The sequence below is a fragment of the Dermacentor albipictus genome, chromosome 6, assembly GCF_038994185.2.
Source record: "Dermacentor albipictus isolate Rhodes 1998 colony chromosome 6, USDA_Dalb.pri_finalv2, whole genome shotgun sequence".
Classification (NCBI taxonomy): domain Eukaryota; kingdom Metazoa; phylum Arthropoda; class Arachnida; order Ixodida; family Ixodidae; genus Dermacentor; species Dermacentor albipictus.
The window spans coordinates 110,450,794-110,468,960 of record NC_091826.1 but is presented as its reverse complement, the minus strand read 5'-3'; the positions used below and the strand labels follow the sequence as shown (position 1 = coordinate 110,468,960).

At 43.9% G+C, this 18,167-nt stretch overlaps 1 protein-coding gene across 7 annotated transcripts in view; it reads left to right on the top strand.

Moving 5' to 3' along the window:
- LOC139061337 (uncharacterized) overlaps nt 1-18,167 on the top strand; it is a 121,710-nt gene that overhangs the window by 75,857 nt on the left and 27,686 nt on the right. For all 7 annotated transcript variants that reach the window (XR_011515371.1, XR_011515372.1, XM_070541238.1 and 4 more), the window contains 5 exons: nt 434-656; nt 4,190-4,346; nt 7,415-7,536; nt 13,647-13,791; nt 15,996-16,196. Coding sequence is in view for 5 of the 7 variants with exons in the window: in XM_070541238.1 (XP_070397339.1) it covers nt 434-656; nt 4,190-4,346; nt 7,415-7,536; nt 13,647-13,791; nt 15,996-16,196 (848 nt within the window). In the remaining 2 variants the exon portion in view is untranslated. The remainder of the gene's footprint in view (nt 1-433; nt 657-4,189; nt 4,347-7,414; nt 7,537-13,646; nt 13,792-15,995; nt 16,197-18,167) is intronic.

Sequence of the window (18,167 nt, the reverse complement as noted above, 5' to 3'; positions counted from 1 at the left end):
AAGTGCTTACGGATCCGGCACGTTTGTCGCGGCTTAATTGCCGTCATCACCGATTGTTGACTTTCCTTAGGAAGTTTACGTTTTAAGTAAGTCACTAATCAATTTTCGTTCGTCAATAATTGGAACATTGGCTGGAAATGGAAACAGTACTTCGCGTACTCCTTTTAGCGACATAAAAAAAATCTAAGTTTTCATCGGCCCATCGCGAGCATCGCCTCACGTCGGCAGAGCTTCGACCGCAAAGTGCGGAAGGACGTGCATCCAATACCATCTCATTACCGATGACTCCAATCAAAAGCACATTGCATCTAGTTATTGCCCAGGACAATAGTTTCCTATAAATCGTTGTAGTGCTCCTTAGAGCATTCCCGTTGATGCTACGTGATGTGCCCTCCATCTTTGTGCTTGCTCTGCTCGTGCCTTGCGCGTACAGAGCGGCCCATCCCACCGTACTCGCTGGCGTGCACGTATGGGCCGGATATCAAGGCGAGTTCTCGGTTCCCCGAGGACGGCGTGTGCGACTACACCTTCCTGGAGCAGATGCCCGCCTCGCGTGCCAAGGACTTTGGCGGGCCGTACCCGTCCGAAGTGCAGCACTTCATCAACACCGCGGCGCGTCACACGAAGACCGAGTACGGCGTCGCCTTCGATTACAAGTGAGCCTGGCCTTGGGGAGCGACGACCTGCCCCCCTTTTTGTTTTTGTTAAGGGCCAGTTCCACGGCCTCACATATTCAGGAAGAGAGTAAGCAGACTGAAAAACGATAAAAAACTCCGTAGAGAAATGGAAGGTAGGCGAGGACACAACTAGACAATGCTAAGCTAGGCAAGCAGAGTAGGGACAAGTAGTGGGAATAGGGCGAGTGGGAATACGTTCATGACCCGTCAGGGCGACAGCTAGACGAAGACGAATAAATGCGATCGCAGACGCTAGATCCAAGCGATAAGATTTACACGTGGACTCTGCTCTAAGTCAGGCATAGCACAGCACAGTCTAGAGAACCAATTCTGATTAAAGGCTGACATCTGCTTTTCCTTTGTTGTATATTTAAGTGGGGCCCAACTTCGTCGATTTCTAAGCCTTTGCGTTCTGAGCTCAGGACACGACCAGTCAAACAGCAGAGAGAAGCGGCATTGTTGCGCTCTTATTTATTGATGAAATAAAACTGATAAGGTAAGCGTACATGTACTGCTGTTGTGCGAGGCAAGTGAGCCTGACAATAGATCCGGTGAAAACGATGTTCGAGGAAAAAGGAAAGGAGGAGCCGGGAGCAATACCTCAAAAAGAAGGAAAGTTTCTGCGCTCGGGGGCGACGTGTATCAGTTGCAGGGCTGGAGCGCTCTGCTGTGATAAATAATCAATACACAGATGGAAACGCAGATGGTGTCCCTGCAAGCCCGCGTGAACAATGGTAAACACAAATGTTGCATGTTGCAAGGGTGAAAGATGAAATTCAATGTTTTTTTGGCTTATGCGCCATCTGTGCGCAGCTCAGAAGTTAGAAATTGCAGAAGAGTCTAAATAGATTGAAACTACGCTATGATACCGCCTTGTACGAGAGAAGTATTTTCCGACTGTATTTTTACCCAATAACAACTTCATTCCTTTTCTCACCACTATAGTTTGCTCTGAAGCAATCAGTGACATTGACTTAATCAATAAAGGCATTATTAACCTGGTGTTAAACTTGGATACCAAGAAATGCGCCGGTCCGGACGAGATACACAATGCATTCTTGGTTCGCTACTCTTTGTGGTCGTCAAGATACCTGACGGTCATATATTCAACAAATCTTTATCATCTGTCACTGTTCCTTCCTCATGGAATTTAGCTAAAATGCTTCCTCTTTATAAATGAGGAGATAAGCAGTTTTTGTCGAACTACAGACTGATTTAAATAACATCGCAGTCATGCAAAATATTAAAACATATTCATAAACACACAGTGATTTTTCTGTAATCAAAGAATCTGCTATCTAACATACATCATGGGCTTAGGTGCGGTTTTAATACGCAAACACAGTTATCTTAGTTTACGCATAACATTTTCCTTAACTTTAATGTTGGCAACAAGGTTGACGCCATCTTTATAGACTTCTCTAAAGTATTTGACAGGGTATTACATTCTAAACTCCGTGCTAAATTCAGCGCTGTACTAAATAATTCGCAGCTAGTTCACTGGATTCCAAGATTTCTTTGAGTATGTCTCTTACAGCTCGACCGAGTCTACTGCTGTTGATGTGACATCTGGAGTGCCCCAAGACTCCGTTCTTGGGCTACTGCTTTATTTAATCTACATAAATGATTTGACTGTTAACATCTCTTCTGACATTCGTCTTTACGCTGATGATTGTGTTTGATATTGACACGTGCACTTATATTTATCGGGCGACACGTTTCGCCGCGTAACAGATCTTATCGCACAACGCGGGACGCGCCTGCATGTATCCCAAGTTTCTGGAAAGTTATCGATGCTTCTATCCGCTGTCTGTTGTCACCGAACCTTATGTTAACTGATTTCATCACTTGACGCGAATGGTGTAAACTTTGTGGAAGGCACGGGGGTCCCAAAGATCAGTCTGGAACATTCGACGTCTGATGTATAAGACGCGCTTGACCCGTTGACCAGATTTTCGACGATCGCCGACCGTGCTCGCCGCTATCGTTGTGCTATAAGTGTAGCCTGTATTTGTGGGCACAGGTTCGCCCAATAAGTTAATTTTGTCTTTCACAGTATTGCTACTGTGTTCTTGAACTTCACCACCACGTGACAATATGAAATTATTAACTGTTCGAATCATCACTGCCGCCTCCAGGAGTAATTTTCTAGATTTTGCACTTCGTGCAACACCTGGCAAATGAGCATTAAATTTGATAAAATCGGCCGTATGTCCTTCTGTAAAAAGCTTCTCTTTCTTCATTACTCCTTCGATAACCACGCTTTGTGTAGAGTATCTGAGTAAAAATATCTCGGTGTCATTTTAGCGTATAACATGTCATGGTCTAATCACGTTGATTGCATAATTTATAACAAAGCACTAAAAATGTGGTTTCCTGCGTCGTAATCTATCCAAAAGATAAGAAGCTATTACTAAATAAATCGCTAATCCATCCTTTTATTGACTACGCATCTGTCGTTTGAAATCCTTTTAAGCAGTGTGAGATTAACGCGCTAGGAACAATTCAGAAATAAAGCTGTAAGATTTATACGTCACCATTATGATCGTGACTTTCCACCCTTTTCTGCACTTCGTTCCTTGAATTTAACTTCGGACTACTGACGTCGCCGCATAGCATTATTAGATTTCTTGCACATCATCTTCAATTCTTCCGTTACACTTTAAAAAACAACTATGCTAACCTCGTGGCAAAGTCATCGACGAGATGACACCACAACTCAAAGCTGAGGCCTACTTTGCACGCACTAATATGTTGACATTCAGCTTTTTCCTTCGTTGCATAGAAGACTGGAATTCCTTACTTGGCTCCATTCTCTCATGCCCATCCCGAAGTTTTGTATCTGCCATCCAAGATGTATGGTCTTAGCACATCGCCCTCATTCATTGTATCGTATTTTACGGTGTACAATTTCCATCTGTTAATCCACGCCTGCTGCAGCGCTCATTGCGCTGTAGCAGGCGTGAAAAATGTACAAACAAACAGAAAGGGAACATGAAATAAACTATGCCATATGAGCAGTGTCAACTGACCTCTAAAATTAAAACGCCTCCCATCTAAATCTGTAGCGCTGGAAGAATTGAGCGGAGGTCACTAGGCCATTTCAGGCCCCTCCACTACAGGTTATCACTAAAAGACGTATAGCTTCCTCACTTTGAGGATTCACTGTTCCCGTTGTCTTGTCTTCCTCTTCAACGAAGAAACTTGGCTGGGTGCTATTTTGCCCCGATCGCAGAGATCAGGAAGTTCTGTTTACAGCGTGAATATTTCGAACGCATAGGAAACACTCTGTGTCGAATTGAATTTCTTTGGGTAGGTTATTCTACGCTCTTGGCTCGAATAGCGTTTGATATTTGTCATTGCATCCAATTATTACTGCTGCCCTCTCCGGTCGTTACCTAATGAGGGTAATTCGGTCGAGCAGGTGCATGCGTGTTGTCTTTGTGCCGGTTGAAGCCCGTGAAAGAATTCGTTTTTCACGTGCATTTTTTTTTACATTTTCAATCCAACAGAACACGTAGCCGCACGGCTGCGGCATCGAAGGACTCCTCCGTGAAACGTCATTTGCACAAGTTGTTTACGAAGAGAATTTTCCATTACGGCTACATCAACACCGACACCGAATTCTTCAACAAAGAAGGGATGGTTGAGTCGCTGCAAATACTAAAGGTATGTATATGAGCTTTTCGCAAAACAAAAGTCAGAAATGAAGTTTGCTTAAGTGCAAACTGGAAGCGCGTGATTTGTCTTCACGGTTGCAAATAGGGATGTGCGAATATTCGAAAGTTCCCAATAACTAATCAAATAGTGCCGTATTTGATGCGGTCTTCGAATCGAAAAGTCAGTATTCTCAAATGTTAATGTTTTTGTAATACTTTTCGAAAATCTCAAAACAGCAACTGCGCCCAAACAAATATAACATCGGAAAAAAGTACGGCAAGTCCCCCCCCGCCTCCGCCAAGGGCATAGTATAGACATAGAGCAAGTGGACTTCCATATTGGAGCAGGCTGCGCGTGACTTGGGTAGCCATACTTTACCAGCTGTGCCACGGTCATTCGCGCTCTGGTCATCGAAGCAACCACTTGTTTGGGTCTAATGCTCTATTTGTGCTTTTAATAAACAATGCTGCATAAGGCACTGTGTCATGGAAACTTGATAAGTTTTAAGAATACTGGGATGTGAACGTGCGATATTATATGTCATAATGGTTGTTCATTATTCGAAAATAATTCAATTCGGTCTTGACAATTGCTATTCCGCACCCCTAGTAGCAAAAGATATATATATATATATATATATATATATATATATATATATATATATATATATATATATATATATATATATACCTTAATGTTTGCAGCATGTGTTAAGGTATTGCACCATTTGCTGCAGCATTTACTGCCGAAGGGCCAAATATGGTAAAATAGGGTCATGGCCGTGTGGTTACGTACGTGTGTTGCGCTTGAGTGATTGAAAATTATTCTCTCTTAGCGCTTAAATATAGCCTCTTTGACCGTGCGGCCAAAGGGTGGAACTATAACGAAAAGGCTTTTACAAAAAGACTGCTGCAAGAGCAGCGGCAGGCAAAATGAAAATCCTTACATTGAAATGAACAGGCAATGCCATGGATTACAAATCATAGTGCAATGATGCTCTGCCGATGCGTTTTACAGTTATATATTTGCTAAATTCCCGCTGTCCGATTTATTGTCCGAGGAGCAGCGATAAGGACCTTCTTCCACCAGTGATGATACTGCATCTACGGTGCGTTGTGACGGAGTAATTCTAGCGCAAAATGATTAAAGCGATAAGCTGCTTAGAATTTTCGCGTCGATGGGCAGTTGCTTCTGCCATGCATTCCCATCAGAATGTCAACTTGGAAGTATAGAAACATGGGAGTTTTTCAGGCAATCACACACAGTACATTGATTACTACGCAGGCTTGTATGCTCTTTTTAATGTGTTCTGACGCTTAAAGTTTACTGTTCCTAGTGACACATGTCATTGGGGCCCTATTCATAAAACAAGACCAGAGTAGTGCAAATATTCCTTTCGTTATTATTGATACCTTTCCGATCAAAGACTACTCACGACAAGTCATTCCTTGTGAAAAAGTAGTCAGAGTACCATTCAGACCTCTGCATTAGCCTTAAAATATAAACAAATGAAAATAATTATTTACATAACTACTGCCGTTCTTACACTTCAATGTATTTCTTGATTGGCCGGATTTTAGGCCACCGTCGTTCACGACAATAGTCAGTGTGACAATGGTACAACTACCGCGACTGTGACCAATCGCGGATGGTATTTTCGCAAGTGTTTTGTGAATTACCTACAAGTGTTTTACGCGTGACTTAAACAGGCGTGCTATGCAATAGTATTTGCACGGCTTTCTTTATTGGCGCTCATTGAAAAGGTTGGCGCGTGAAATAATCACCAAATAAGAAGCCATATCATACAGAGCGCCTCAGCTAAATTTAGCTAAGGTTTAAATATATGCCGATACACTTTAGTGGGACGTGACCAAATGCATTTTGTTGGTTGTTGCAGGAAACAAGGCACACGATTTTTGTATAAATAGATAAGTAATCGTGCTTGTAGCAGGGTGATGCCTACCTTATCTAGTTAATTTCTTAGAGTAACCTCTAGACGAACCTTGTCCAGTTTTACAAGGGCGACTCTCGGTTCTCTTCCGCTAAATTCCCTGAACGTCATGATGGACCTATTTTTCTGCAGTATTGATCTCTCCGCCAAAAGAGTTGGGGCTAGCCTCTCACGACTGGAAAGAATGTGCAAGGAGAGCTATTACACACATGAGTCATATTTGGCTAACCCCGTCAGCTGGGTAGCGCGAAGATATAGCATCTGCAGCAACCCCACGTTTATCATGAAAAAAAAAAGAAGCATTCTGGCAGAACCAATCTCACGATGAGCGTCGATGTTAATGCGGTTGATTATCATTCGAATAATGCAGCGACACAGCGTCGCCGTCATCGAAACGCATCACGTAGGAAGCGTGTATCGCAGCCGAGCTCCTAGCTCTCTGGTGCTTTACCCTGCACATGGTGCGCCATCTGGTGACGCCGTCGCGAACTCCGCGCGATGCCTCCGAGATTCGCGGCTCGCCGGTGTGCGGAAGAACTGTTTCCTCGCTGGCCTCTCATTCGTCATCATCATATCATATTTGGGGTTTTACGTGCCAAAACCACTTTCTGATTATGAGGCACGCCGTAGTGGAGGACTCCGGAAATTTTGACCACCTGGGGTTCTTTAACGTGCACCTAAATCTAAGCACACGGGTGTTTTCGCATTTCGCCCCCATCGAAATGCGGCCGCCGTGGCCGGGATTCGATCCCGCGACCTCGTGCTCAGCAGCCCAACACCATAGCCACTGAGCAACCACGGCGGGTGCTGGCCTCTCATTCGTGACGCAGCGCGCTACGTTGTCGGATTCCTGCGCTTGAAAATTTTCTATGGCGTGGTTTTGATTCCTCCCAGCACCAAAGTATTTGACGTTCTTATTCTTTCTTTCGTAGAAAACTGCCTGAATAACGTTTGATAAGGACAGCATACATATACGTATCGAAAATTGAGTGAAGTTTCCTATAGAATGCTAATCGCAATAGAAAAATCCGGATAGACGTGCTCAGTTACAACTGCTGACTTATGGGCAGCACTAAAGGTAGTCCAAGAGCGCTGACTGATTTTCGTAAAAATTAATAATTCCCAGCGGCTCACGAGTTACTTGGAAGACCGGAAGACCCCTGAGCGCCCGATCTACACCGTAATGGCGTCGGCATGGGATCAGTTCTTTGATATAGTCTCGGCTTCGAAAGCGGCAGAGGCGTTCAGGTAAGCGAGCTTACTTTTTTGCATAAAACAAGACTTTAGGTCAGTGTGCGAAGATAATGCAAGAATGAACAAAAAATGTTTTTAGCCAGTGCAGCGTTTTCATCACGTATCCACACTTCTAGTTGCGCCAGGGCCTCACTCAAGTGGTAATCTGCATCACGGCCCTCTGTGAGATGCAGGTGCGCGCCTTAAGACTTCAGCATTTGGTTTTCCCCATTATTTGTTTTTGTCAAGAAAACTAGGAATATCAATCAAGTGAACGTGAAGGTTCCAACTCCTTGGGACACTTCTCTGGCGTTGCTGTAAAATTTGGAGAATTTCAGATCGAGGTTAGGGAATTTTTTTGCACTTAATAATTTTTTATTTATTTTATTTATTTATTTCATACTGCAGACCTAAAACAGGTCCAAGCAGGGTGGTTAAACATAACAATATTACAATGCATTATTCAATCAAGTGAGGTGGTAAGATACAACAGTAATACAATGAGTCAATCAATTGAAACAGGCAACAACGCGTTATTCCAGTCTGTTATAGTTCGGGGGAAAAAAGAATACTTGAATACATCCGTTCCTGCAAAATAAGGTGTTAGTGAATTGGGATGATGGTGTCGAGTAAGCCTAGACGTTGTACTGAACAGATACGATGCAGGATTAATTGATAAGTCTCCATTAAAAAGCATGGTAAGAAATCGAATTCTTAAGTGTTGCCTTCTCTGCTGAAGGACTTCAATGCCATTATCACGCATTATTCGTGAGGGGGAATCATAGCGAGAGAATTTAGAATATATGAATCATACGGCTTTTTTCTGTACCCTTTCGAGACATTTAATATTTTCTTTAGTAAACGGGTCCCAAACAACACATGCATATTCAAGTTTAGGTCTAATTAATGAATAATAAGCAAGCAGTTTTACATTAGGTGGGGAATTTCTAAGTTTATGCCGCAAAAAGTATAATTTACGCAAGACTGAAGAACAGATATTATCAATGTGTAAATTCCATGATAAGTTGGTAGTAATTGTGACGCCCAAATACTTATATTTTGTTACTTCCTGCAGGGCCAACGAACCTAATGTGTAACTGAAGGTTAGTGGAGCTTTCTGACGAGTGAAGCGAAGAAAGACAGTCTTTTCAGCGTTAAGCCGCATTCCCCATGTTTTGCACCAATCAGTAATGCCAGCTAGAGAAGCATTTAAATCAGTTTGATCATTGGTTGAAGTGATTTCCCTAAAAAGCACACAGTCGTCAGCAAACAACCTAATTTGCACGCTGGGATGGATTGAAGTAGTAATATCATTTATATAGAGTAAAAAGAGCAGTGGCCCTAGGACACTTCCTTGAGGAACTCCCGAAGTGACCCGAAGACAGCCAGACTGTTGCTGATTAATTTCCACGAACTGGCGGCGATTTGTTAGGTAGTTTGCTATCCATGCGATTAATATTTCAGGGAGCTGAAAATGTCTAAGTTTTATTATTAATTGGTCATGTGGAACTGTACCAAAGGCTTTGCTAAAATCAGGAAATACGGTGTCAATTTGACCATGAATTACGGTGACAAGTTGTGTAACTGTTGAATAGCCTTTTCTAAATCCGTGTTGAAAATTAGACAGTATCGAATGTTTATCTAGAAATTCGGTAATCTGATTGGCAATAATATGTTCAATTAGTTTGCAACATGAGGATGTTAATGATATTGGCCGGTAATTTTCTAACAATGAACAGTCGCCCTTCTTGAATACGGGTACAACTCTGGCTACCCTCCAGTCATCCGGTAATTTTCCAGCAGGCAACGAAGCATGAAATATAATAAGAAGGAACCTTGCTATAGTTTCAGCATAACGTTTCAAAAAAATGTTCGGAAGGTTGTCAGGACCGCAAGAAGATTTAGTTTTTAAGTTAACTAGCATCGAAACTAAGCCAGGGTATGAAATAAAATTAGCTTCGGATGGGTGAAACGTTTTGTCTGTAGGTGAACTAATGCGAGAGTTAGAAAATACACTATGAAAATAATAATTGAAGTGACTCGCAATTTCCCTGTGATCGGTAATGATTGAACCATCGATGCAGATTTGTGCTACTGGCTTCTTTTTTTCGCTCAAGTAATTCCAGAACTTTTCGGGCTGTTCAACAATAAATTTTGGTAGTACTATTTTGAAATAGTGTTCCTTCGAGGTGCATACTGCACGCGCAAGGTTTTCTTTCATTTCTTTACCTCGATCAGGTTGTAAACGTGTTTTCTTTAACCTTTTTATCTTGCGGGTCATGTGGATAATATCACGTGTCATCCACGGTGTGTGTTTGCGGACTAGTTTGCACTTATCAGGCACAAATTTATCAATACACAAATTACACATGTTCTTAAAACGGTGCCATAATGAAAAAGTTGGCACTGCAATTGCTCAACCATTATGATAATGATGAGAAATACAGCAACTTCAAATGCATTAGTAGTCTGCGCTGCAAATTTATTCCCACACCTAGAGTATTTTTTTATATTTTAATATGCGCAGTTCACTTCGCATTTCCTCGCTCCTTCATATTTTTGCGATATTGCGCTTAGCTTTGCAGGCTCTTACATGTATTCTCAATTAAGCATCTTAATTCATAGTTTTATATATGTGACGCTATTGCTGTTTTTAACATATTTGTGAAGCTTGTGGTACAAAGCTGAATATACAAGAATGCATATCAAAAAATAATAAACCGTGCCAATTCGGTTACTCTGAGTTTCAAGGTGTGTAAAACCCCGGAACATGCAAAGGCGGTTTTCAGGGCAGAGTAAAATAACACATTTGGGGTATTTGTATGGGGCATTGTTAGAAAATATTTTTGTAAGGAAATCACAAAAATCTTTTCGGTCTTTCTACAGAAAATTTACAGACAATGTGCCACCGAGTCTGCAAAAGACGTACACACACTCAGCATACATTGTGACGCGGCCTCTACCACCTCCCTACTACGAATTGGTGCATGTTTTTATACTGCAAATACTGCATGAAGCATCTGTAGTCACAGGATGCAGAAAGTGTGCGGAAATTCTGCAGAACGTACACTGTAATCAGATATAATTAGGCCATATGATGAGAGTAAACTGCATGTCTTTTGGCGATTTCCCTCCTGCGAGTTGAGCTCACTCGCATACACGGGAACAAAAAAAAAAGGGACCAACACGGCACATCCGTGAGTCCCCATTGTAATACTTACATATAAGACTGGACGACAATGTCAAACGTTGCGATCGGAACAAACTAACCAAGACAAATAACTACAATATACTCATGAGAAACGTGGATGACCACGCCACATTAACACTTGACAAGGGCCAAATGCGTAATTACGAAAGACATCCGGTAGCACACGTGAACTAGACACCGAACAAGGAGAAACCATAGGGGTGTAGATAGTCATAATTTGTGTATCTCATAACGGTCTCGTCAAAAGCTGTGTGGCAGCATTAATTATGACCCCTGTTTGCGCTGACGAAATCTGTCTCTTAAAAATGCGCTTAAGGCGTAAATCAATACAGGACATAAGCTGTAGGCAGTTTATTTTTTTTTTTCGTCTCGTTCCTGCAATCAAAGTAAGCGCGAACTTCCTATTTCCTAAAAAGGTGATCAATTCTGAGGCTCTGCCTAAGCTGCACAATTTATTACAATATGTCGTGACTGAGTTGGCCGGTATGAAGCTGATATTTCGGTAAAAAAGTTTGGACACAACATAAAAGAAGTTTGCAAGTCTGTACAGTACCTCCGAAACACGGCATGTGTAATGTCATTCACAGTAAATGACATTCATACCGAATGTCATTGCAATCATGCATTCCCTGTATACACAGGTGTGCGAAATGGCATTCCCGATTGATGGCAATGTCTGTCGGCACCTTGCGCACACGGGCAATCGGCATGCGTGCTTTCAGGTTGTGATTCGCCCTGCAAAAAGGTGGTCTTCCCGCCCTTTCAGCAGCGCACGCTTCTCGTCGTCAGTCCAGTGCGCTTTTTTGCTTCTCATTTTCCACTGACGAAGCTGCAGAGTTGGCTTCCGTAGTGGGCGGATAAGCTTTTACGCGGCACCACTTTGAAAACAATGAGCAGAAATTATTCACTCTTGCTGTCAACTATCTGCTGATGATTACATCAGATATACCATTGCTCTTCCAACCAGACGTTGCCACTCCCTCAACCTAAAGCCTTTCTTTGCACGTACTAACATGTTCCAACACAGTTATTTCCCGAGGGTTGTCAGGTGCTGGAATGAATTACCCGGTTCTGTTCGTGAATTGACACCGCGTGATTTTGTAGAAGCACTAGTGCGATAAGACTGTTCCCCTTGTTGTTGTTTTTAGTATTATCTATAGTGTTCAACTGCTTTTGTTTCGGTTATGTTTACTGTACTCCACTCCTGCGATAGCCCTGAATAGGGCTGCAGTATTTGGAAATAAATAAAAATAAATTAATAAATAAAATGAAAACAAAACAAATGAGCGTTTGCAAACATGGCCGACTGGAGGTCATATAGCGTGCACTTGGAGACTGGGAACAAGAATTGAGCTGCACACAAACGACTTCAACTATCGTGCTGTACGTCATAAAATTATTACAGCTCATAACACCAATTATGACAACCTTTGCTGTAACTACATTTCGTTTTAGGTTATCGATTTCGTAAATTTTTGCCAAGCCCCTGTATTCAAGATTACATAAGTCGCACTTGCATGACTTAGGGAAATTCGTTGAATGGGTGAATAGCGTTAGCTGCGAATCTAATTTAGCATGCCCGTGTAGAAGCAATAAAAATAGCATCGAGACATAATCTCATTGGCTGCGAATGACATTACACGTGCCGTGTGACATGGGTATGATGGTGTTCTCACGTCAGCTGTGACCTCTTCGTCCTTTATTTTCAATGCATAACGTTCAACCGTAGGAGATGGGCCTCAATCCTGTCGACCAGTGCCCTGACGCCGTGCGGATTCCCTGCGACATCAGGTCTCAACTGCACATCGCGCCCCTTCCCCGCAATATGCACCCCGCAAACAACGTCGGCAGACGTCGGGCCAGGGCTACAGCTCTACTCGAGCATGTCCGCAATAACCACATTGAGGCAAGCTTCGTGGATGCCGCGGCATATGTCAAACAAGAGGCATTCGCCATCTCCATCGTAGACTCCAATTCAAGGCTCACTTGCTGCGCTACGGTACGCACTTCGAGGCCCGTGTTAGCCGAACAGGTTGCAATCGCGCTGGCTGTGCTCGATGGTCGCAGAGAGGCAATATATAGTGATTATAAGGCAGCCATTAAGGCCTACCAAACCGGTATGGTCTCCCCCCAGGCCCTCCGCATTCTCCAAAGCGCCAAAAGTATCTCTCCGCATTCTCTCATTTGTTTTCTCGCTCACTTGGGGTCGATAGAGGGTTCTCCCTCTAACCCTAACGAGGGCGCACACGAGGCCGCGCGAGGACTCACTGACCGCGCCGCCTCAGCAGTCCCCCTACCCCGCGGGGAACCCTTGCTTACGTTTAATGGAATCACCACACACTAGTCAAGACGGGCATTCCCCCTCCCGCACCCCGCCTTATGCAGGGCGCGGGCGGTTACCCTTCGACATTTAAAAGCCCATGCGTACCCAAACCTTGCGGTTTTTCATGCCATATACCTTGAAAGATATCCCAGTGCGGGCTGCCCTGCCTGTGGACTAAGGGCAGCATTGGACCATGTGTTGTGGGAGTGTGAAGCCATCGGCTCCTCCTTCAGCGGCTCCTCCTTCAGCGGCTCCGCCATCGGCTCCTCCTTCAGCGCTCTTGGGCAGCCCCGAACTCAACGACCAAACCCTGGCCGTCCAGAGTGCCCGCGATCGGGCCGTCAAGCTCGGCTTGGCGGTTCCTACGTGGGACTAGCCGGGTGGCGCGGGGTCTCCCATGCGTCTTCTCTGGACCGAAATGAAGTTACTTCACTCAACCGTAGTTGACAAAATTTGTAACCAAACGTAACAATGTAGGTTTTTATACATGCTGATAATTGTGAGCATCAAGTGAACTTGATAAAGAAGTTGAATGAAGGATTCATCTAATGCTTCGCAGCTCACCACACTGTTTCAATTCTTTTTTTTTAGGACCGTGCTTATGCCGGATCTATTCATCTCGAAAGCGCACCTATACGATCCGGACAGCCATTTTAACGCCTGCAGAATTTTGCCACCGAATCTACTGAGAGTACCACAGGATCTTAAGACCAAATACGTCTACTACATCAACTTGGTGAGAAAGCTTCAATACCACATTCCCCTGTATTATGGTCAGAATAAAGGCAGAATATCTGAAGTATATAATCCGCGTAATAATAACTTAACAGTCTCTCGTAATGGCTACATGGATTTTGTAGTAGAAATAGGAGCCGTATTCAAAAATGCTACGCTTACACTCGATTCACTTTATACTTTTTGTAGTGCATGAGTTGAGCAGGGACATCGTGAAGTTATTGTGACTTCTGCTATGACTTACAGCTCATGCGGCACACGGAAGCGTAACCCTCGATATATGTTTTGGTTGTTGAGACTGTTCTTTCTTTTCTCTCTTTTTTTTTGGGGGGGGAGAGGCGCGCAATTTGAGGCAATACATTGCAGAGTTCTAGGGGGCGCCTGCTTTCTCAATTGAGAAACTATACTTTATATGAGCACGTTTTTACACAATAGAACTTAGAAGCAGCTTCATACTAGGAGGATGACAAGGTCTGGCACGCTACGCAGTATTGATTCTCATGTGATCACCTGAGTATCTCCTTCGGTATGACTGTTATACGCGTGAGCCTATATTGCCCCGTTTTTGAAGGTTCGCGATGCGGGTGTACGAAGCTCGGCGATAGAAGTTCGCACAACCCCAAGAATGAGGTGAGCCGCGCAGCTGTCACGGGGGACGATCGATGGCGCAGATAAGAACAGGCAAGCGGCGCTGCGGATGACGTCATCGGCTCACCTAACACTGCCAGGAGTGCATGGCTTCAGCGCTAGATACAATTCGCGGCTCGGAGAGGCGCATAGTCTCTTCTGCATCGGCGCTTGGAAAGAAAAGAAAAATTCAAAATAAAATTATAGGGTTTTACGTGCCACACCCACGATCCGATTATGAGGAACGCCGTAGTGGGGGACTCCAGAAATTTTGACCACCAGGGTTTCCTTAACGTGCACCTAAATCTAAGTACGCGGGTGTTTTCGCTTTCCCCTCTCCCATCGAAATGCGGGCCGCCGTGGCCGGGATTCGATCCCGCGACCTCGTGCTTAGCAGGTCAACACCATAGCCACAAGTGGAAAGAACAGTCGGTGCTCCATTGCTGTGAAGTAGTCTAAACGGAGCGGGTGCTTCTCATGATCTTGCAGCTTAACGATGAGCTTAGAAGGACTGACATGCAACGCCAGCGCCGTCTAGAAGTCTAGAACAACGTTAGTTTACCTACGCCGAAGTCGTCGCTTTAGTCGGAAGATGAAGAAGCACCAGCAGCGGATCCTACAAAATGAGATGTGAAACAAAACAGTCATTTAATATTCGAAGTAATTGTGCTATATTGAAGTGGGCTGAAAAATAACAGAAATACTTAGGGGAACAATAACATGAACAATCAGAGAATTATTAGATAAACAATGACAGCAGAAATGAGAGAAAGTACGCTAACGCTAAATGCGAGCTCACTTCGTGCAACGAAGGTCGTTTTTTTTTTATTATGCCCTTATAAGCGTCATTGAAGAAGTGATATTTGCAGAGCCTCTGGCATTATAATGTGACAACCGAGAATGATGTCATAATTAGCGTGAATAAGCGCATTATGCAAAGGTGACCCAGCTGCGCTCAGTAAAAGCGAAGAAAATTTTGCTTATATGAATGCCCCGTTTGTATCGATACTATGTTTCTATAACGATGCATCCCGTTGTAGGCTTATGAATATGGGATTTCTATACTTCCCTCTCAAAGGTGGTGGCGTCTCCCCCGTTTTATGTGTTGGCCGGTGCAGCTGTGGTTATGTGGAGCTGTTGGACGCATGCCAGAAATCAAAACCATTAAAGAGGAGAGAAATGAAAAAAAAAGTACATTCCTGGGATCATAATGAGGCACGCCTTACTGGGGAACTGCGGATTAAGCTTGACCAGCTGGGGTTCTCTAATGTGCACCCAATGTGCCGAGCACGAACGTTATCCTTACCGCATTCTGACCCCGTTGGGATGCGTCCATGCAGCCACGATGGAACCCGTGAGCCCAAGTTTGGCAGCGCAACGCCAACGCCACGGACCTATACCGCGCTGTGTTATATAAACGAAGTTTGGAGCTCGAGAATAACTGGGTCGAGTCTACTATAACTGCTTTGTCGATACCGACCACCATCGACTTTGCGTAGCAATGCGAGGGCGTGAATGATAACGCCTAATCACGTGACATCTACAACCCCTCTCTACACCGCGGCAACACGTGCGCAGTTTACTGCAATCAGGCACGCCGGCGACCTGGACAAGATGCGGAACAAGGGCGTGAAGACGGCGGCGCTGTCCGTTTCCGTGGGTCTGTACGGCCGCTGGTACTACGTGCACACCGACTCATGGAAGCGGGTGAAGAACTACGCCCCTGGTGACGCCTGCGCCCAGAAGGAAAATAGGCACCAGCTCGCTGGCATCGCCAAGGTACGTCTGCGCACCCGCAATTACACCGAAGTGCGACTCCTGGGTGCTTGGAAGGACGCGAATGTATTGTGTCCAATAAACGAACTCCGGTTGACCACATTACCTTATGTTTTCACTGGCCGTGGCCTATCTATCTATCTATCTATCTATCTATCTATCTATCTATCTATCTATCTATCTATCTATCTATCTATCTATCTATCTATCTATCTATCTATCTATCTATCTATCTATCTATCTATCTATCTATCTATCTATCTATCTATCTATCTATCTATCTGTCTGTCTGTCTGTCTGTCTGTCTGTCTGTCTGTCTGTCTGTCTGTCTGTCTGTCTGTCTGTCTATCTATCTATCTATCTATCTATCTATCTATCTATCTATCTATCTATCTATCTATCTATGCAACCATGTTTGAATTCATGAATAGTGTCTGATTTAAGCGCAGAACGTTGAGAGGTGACAATTTAGACCTGTCACAATTCATCAGTAATTTCCCTTGGAAATTTTGATTCTTTTGGCACGATGGCGGCCCACAATGGGACACACATAACAATACACGCATTACGTAGCAGCCACGTTTATTTATTATTTACTTACTACAGAATCCTGCATTCGCTCCATGGAGATAGAGCGGAGGGAATGTGAATAATATGTATGTATATATATTTTTTTAATTCGAGCACGTTCGTAAGGAAATAAAGGAAATGCAAAATTTACTCCAATCGCGTCACTAAAGAATAACTTTCTGCTTTTTCGACATCATTTGCAAAAAGAAAAGCGTTTTGTTCACTAATTAAACCAATTACATGATTAACTTCTCTGTTACGAATTTTAAGCCAAGTTCTTGTACTGTAACATTGAAGGGGATTCACTACAGTCTAGTTCCGTGTTTCTACTTTGGAAACGGCCATGGAAACCGAAAATATCTGGCATCTGGCAAATTCCTTCAATTTAGTCGATTACGCACGCCGCCCCGTAAAGCGCGAGTCGCAGTGACGTAGCGCAGCCGGATGTGACGCAGCGGGGCGGCGTGAAATGAAGCTGGGCCGTACGGCGCGATAAATCAGTGCGGCCGACCCCTGCTCCCGAAGCGGCGGATGCATGCAATCGGCAGCTGTGCACAGGAGCAGTCGGATTAAGAACGGGGGCCGCTTCACTTTACGCAACGTTTTTTTACGTCACAAAGGATTCGACAGAGAGTCGCGTTACGAGGCACCGCGCTCGTAATCAGATAATTTAAATTTGACGCCAGCGACTTCAATCTACATAGCCGTTTTGACACATGTAAGCACTAGACTAGACTAATGCGATGGTTTCCTTCAACTGGCGATTACAAACATGTGTCGCAAGACTTGAAACTAAGCTATTTAGCGGAATTAGTTTGCTAGTAAATAATGTAAAATATAGTAGTAAATATAAAGTAGTGAATATCGCAAATATAGTAAAAAGAATGTTAGGCGTAACGTTAAGAGACAGAAAGAGAGCGGTGCGGATCAGAGAGCAAACGCGTGGATATCCGATATCTTAATTGAGATTAAGAAAAAAAAATGGAGCTTTACTGGTCATCTAATGCGTAGGTTACATAACCGATGGACCATTAGGGTTACAGAATGGGCGCCAAGAGAAAAGAAGTGCAGTCGAGGACGGCAGAAGGCTATAGGCGGGAAGGTGAAATTATGAAATTCGCAGGCAGTAGTTGGAACCGGTTGGGGCAGGACAGGGTAATTGGAGATCGCAGAGAGAGGCCTTCGTCCTGCAGGGGACATAAAACAGTCCAATGATTCTGATGCTGCTGCTGATGATGACGCATGCCGTAGAATGTACCCGACTCATCCCAAACAATACCATAAAATACGAAGAAAACATCTGATTTCCAAGCATTCCCCCATTCCCGGGCACTATTTCCTGCAATTTTAAAGCACAAATATACGGGCGACTGCGCGTTTCCAAAACAACTTGGACTCAGCCGA